At 36.3% G+C, this 4,783-nt stretch overlaps 1 protein-coding gene across 1 annotated transcript; it reads left to right on the top strand.

The window, feature by feature from the left end:
* Nucleotides 1-740: 740 nt before the first annotated feature.
* Nucleotides 741-2,567, top strand: LOC149285333 (leucine-rich repeat and immunoglobulin-like domain-containing nogo receptor-interacting protein 2). The gene has a single exon (XM_089495476.1). The coding sequence runs from the start codon at nt 741-743 to the stop codon at nt 2,565-2,567; it is 1,827 nt and encodes a 608-aa protein (XP_089351602.1).
* Nucleotides 2,568-4,783: the final 2,216 nt, after the last annotated feature.

The following is a 4,783-nucleotide window of genomic DNA, read 5'->3' as shown; positions in this document are numbered from 1 at the left end:
ATTAAAAACAGGTGTTTCATCATTAGTTCCACTTCAGTGTATGCCATCTTTACTGAAACAACAATAAAGTTAGCAGTTCATTGACAACCTTACTTTTATTGAATGTATGGGTAGAAATGTGAGATAACATTATTCCAATATGCAAAACAATAACTACATGGAACTAATTGTTCCTATTAGGACCAACACCATATCATGAGCAAGCTAATTTGCAAGTGCAGTTTATTTGTCTTAACATAATTTTTGACAACCTAATGTTAAACTGTTTAACTAGTTTGGTAATGGTTGTATTCTACAAACGTTTTGTACATTTGTTAATAAGTTTTTAAAATTCTTAGGGCAATTGAGCTACAGTGATTCATCTTTAAAGAGTCTGATATGACCTCAAACCTTGCTCTCTGTTGATTGTACTGAACATGAATAAAAACATTGATGGCAAATTACTGTAAAGTAGGTGTAGTATGTTAGCATGTTTCATTGTTGATGTCATTAATGCTACTCACCTCTAGATAACAGAGTGAGTCATTTTTTTATCTTCAAAAAGTACAAAAATCGAAAGCCACCAGTGAAAATTCGTATTCATTCCTTTTTCTGGCTGTGTTTGGCATAGGTAGGGAAATGTAACAATCTTATTTCTTTCTGTTTTAGGTTTGGATGTTTGATTTTCTTTCAGATTTCAATATACCTATTTTTACCTTTGCAGGTCCCTGACCAGAGAGTGGTACTTCATGGGAGGAGTCATGCTTCACACAGCCACCTCTTGTTGGCAACTACTTCTGTGTATGACCATGGTCTTGGTCTATTTGGAATCTGCTCTTGGTTGTCCAGCACGCTGTGAGTGCTCACCACAAAACAGATCTGTCAGTTGCCATCGTAGGCGTGTTACCTCCATTCCAGAGGGCATTCCTATTGAGACTAAAATTTTGGACTTAAGCAAGAACAAATTAAAAACTGTGACCCCAGAGGATTTTTTGTCGTATCCTTTACTCGAGGAAATAGACCTTAGCGACAACATCATCTCAAGTGTGGAGCCAGGATCTTTTAGTAGTCTTTTCAATTTGCGCTCACTGCGCTTGAAAGGAAATCGCTTAAAATTGGTCTCTTTGGGGGTATTTTCAGGCTTGACAAACTTAACTAAGCTTGATATAAGTGAAAACAAAATAGTTATTTTACTAGACTACGTGTTTCAGGATCTTCATAATTTAAAATCCCTCGAAGTTGGAGATAATGAATTAGTTTATATAACACATAGGGCCTTTAGCGGACTGCTTAGTCTAGAGCAACTCACTTTAGAAAAATGCAACCTCACGGCTGTACCAACAGAGGCTCTGTCACACCTACATAACCTACTTAGTCTACATCTGAGATATCTCAACATCAATATGTTGCCTCCAATTGCCTTTAAAAGATTATTCCGTCTGCGAACTCTGGAGATCAGTCACTGGCCTTTGCTGGATATGGTGCCCACTAATAGCTTTTATGGTCTGAATCTAACATTTCTATCAATCACATATACCAATTTGTCAGTGATACCCTACCATGCTTTAAAACACCTGATTTACCTAACACACTTAAATCTGTCATATAATCCCATCAGTGTCATTGAGTCAGGTGGTTTAGCGGATTTGGTGCGTCTTCAGGAGCTGCACTTGGCGGGAGCTCAATTGCATATTATTGAGCCACATGCTTTTGAAGGCCTCCGCTTCCTACGTTTGGTTAATCTGTCTCAGAACCTGTTGGAAAGCGTAGAAGATAATGTTTTTCAATCCACCAAAGCGCTGGAAATACTTTCAATTGACAACAATCCACTAATTTGTGATTGCCGCCTAATTTGGATGTTACAGAGACACCCTGTATTAAACTTTGGGGACCAGCAGCCAACATGTGCTACCCCGGATAATGTAAAAGAGAAATCATTCAAGGAATTTCAAACCACCATTTTATCGAATTACTTTACATGTAAAAAGCCTACAATTCGCTACAGGGAAACACAGGAGCTGTATGTGGATGAGGGCAAGAGGGTACAGATGAACTGTAATGCAGATGGAGATCCTCAACCCATGATTTCATGGATGACCCCCCGTAAGAAAATGGTTTCATCAAAATCAAATGGAAGAACCACAGTATTGGTCAATGGTACCCTGGAAATAAGGTACGCCCAAATTCAAGATACTGGAACCTATGTGTGTGTTGCTAGCAATGCAGCAGGAAATGACACCTTCTCGGCTTCACTTACCGTGAAAGGATTTGTTTCTGACCGTTCCTATACAAACATGACCCCTATGTTTATTACAGAACTAAATGAAACCAACACTAATGGCACCAATGCAAACATGACATTTTCCCTTGATCTTAAAACTATACTGGTATCTACAGCAATGGGTTGCTTCACTTTTCTAGGAGTGGTATTGTTTTGTTTCCTACTCCTTTTTGTCTGGAGCCGAGGGAAAGGGAAACATAAAACCAGCATAGACCTGGAGTATGTCCCACGCAAAAACAATGGTGCTGTCGTGGAAGCGGATGTTACAGGCACCGTACCCAGGAGATTTAATATGAAAATGATTTAGTAGGTTGCCGCTGGCCGAGCTTTGATTACCTGTGGCATACTTTCTACCACTAAAATAGCCCAGCAATTGGGGTTGCCGGGTTAATTCAGCTGCGTTCAGCTGTCACTGTGTCAAATTGTTTTTGTGAAACTGGAAACACTGTCCAGCTGCTCTGAATAGCCCTGTGACCTGGGGGAAAGAACACAATGGGCATTCCATGGAGTTGTTTTTAATTGTTTGCATTGCAAATATTTGCATTCTGGGGATCTCAGTAACAAACTGTTGGCTCATACTCATGGAAAATTATTCGACATTTTCTACCACTACAAAAACAAACAAAACACATAAGAAAGAAACAAACCTACAGTGTAGGCTTTAAGTATAAAGTGACACATGTGTCAAAAACATGTTCTTCAGTGGAATTTGTATCTATAGATATCATTTGTTTACGCTGAGCATCATTCTTTCTTGTTGGGTTCCGCACTCCAACCTAGTTGGTCTCTCTTACTTTACATAAACACCATGCCCATCCTGAAGCAATACAAACAATAGATTGTGCTTTCATTTCACCAGTAATGACTTTAGTGTGATCATACATGAGTCTCAACTTATGTCTTTGAGTTCCAGAAGGGATAAATTCTGTCCCCACTAGAACTCAATGGCTTAAAGATCAAATGCGACAGAATAACCATCTTTGTCTCTGTATGAGAGAGTGTATCTGGATTCTGCGTTAACATCTGATGATATGATCCTGAATAAAACAGTGTCTCTACATTTAGTTTATTCAGATTTTATAAGATAATGGTCCTTCTAAATCCATGTTTTTCATTTAATTCCTTATATTCATTAAATGATGTTCGTATATGTATAAAAAAAATTTCTCATATGCACAGAATGGCATCAGCAGAGTTCATCATCTATTATATGTGGTCACAATACACTTGTGATAAAAAATTATATGTTTTGAAAAAGTGGTCTTTAACAAAGCATCTGAAAAATTAAAGCCTATTCATTGGATTATAGTTTTTAGTTTGGTTCTGTCTACAGCAGGGGGAAAAAAGAACAATCTGTTAATCACATTAACTTGTGTCAATGTTTTTAAAGAAAAATACCTGATATTTGATACAGAGCTAAGTTATTTTTTTATACATAGAATCAACAATTGACCAATTTACTGTAAGGAAAATTCATTCAGTCTTCACCTACGGTGTAGATGTTAATAACCTGTAGTCAACCGTAGACAGATGTTTCACTCTGTGGGAGACAAAAATCGAAACAAAGGCATGATTTTATGACATAAAATGTATAACAAGAATTTAATGTTAAAAAAATGATCAATTAAGAGAATTAACCTTGCAATAGTGTAAAATGAAACAAAAAAACTATTCTTGATTTTGAGAGCAGGGACACAGAAAGCCAATTTAACAATATTTTTGTTTGTTAAAAGAAAAAAATATTTTATATATAATATATATTTCAGTATGTGCCCACATATACATAAAATTGGAGTAATTGTTAAAGGTTTGCAAGATGTTGCATTGGCACCATGCACGACCAAGGAAATTATACTATGTGGAAATATCATTCTATTGAAATGAAATGCTCAGTACACATCTGTTTACCTGTATGTGCTGGTTAAAAAGAGAAAATATATGTATATGATTTTAAGAAAAGTTATGACCAAAGGGCTCTGAAAAATTATTGTAATTCATGACTAACCCATAGCTATTCAGCATCATAATATCTCATTGCTGCGCATCAGAATATGCTAACTCCCATTGCTTCATAGAGAAGTACCAGTTTATTAATGTTCCAGTCAGTGGTATTATCTGTATGTTGTATCCACTTTTTGCTTTGAATGCTTAAATTACATTTCTTTTTCTATTTATGAATAAATGAAATACTGATAGCAGTGGAAAGTGGCAAAAATTGTCCAAGCAAGAAATAAAACCCAGTTGTTCTCTACGCCGCTGAATGTGTTGGAGTCCCTGCATTTCAAATATATGTCTCACAGGTGTCTTGATGATGTCACTAATGTTCCAGTGTTGTGTTCCTAATTGTAACAATGACTTTCCCTCACAACGAAAACACAAAAGTTCTAAAAACTTTGATTTCAAATTTTGTACCAAAACGAAATATCAATAATTAATAAAGAAGCCTAATGTCTACATCTGAAAACTGCAAGAAAAGTGGAAAAATGTATTAAAAAAATCTGAAGGAAAGAAATCTCCAAGGCA

Source organism: Sceloporus occidentalis, unplaced genomic scaffold, assembly GCF_023333645.1.
Source record: "Sceloporus occidentalis isolate IW3139 unplaced genomic scaffold, rSceOcc1.0.p SCAF_80, whole genome shotgun sequence".
NCBI classification, from domain to species: Eukaryota; Metazoa; Chordata; class Lepidosauria; order Squamata; family Phrynosomatidae; genus Sceloporus; species Sceloporus occidentalis.
This window is presented reverse-complemented; position numbering and strand designations above follow the sequence as displayed.

What these genes read in the sequence shown, in the direction of transcription:
- LOC149285333 (XM_089495476.1), top strand. Translation starts at nt 741, where the DNA reads ATGCTTCACACAGCCACCTCTTGTTGGCAACTACTTCTGTGTATGACC.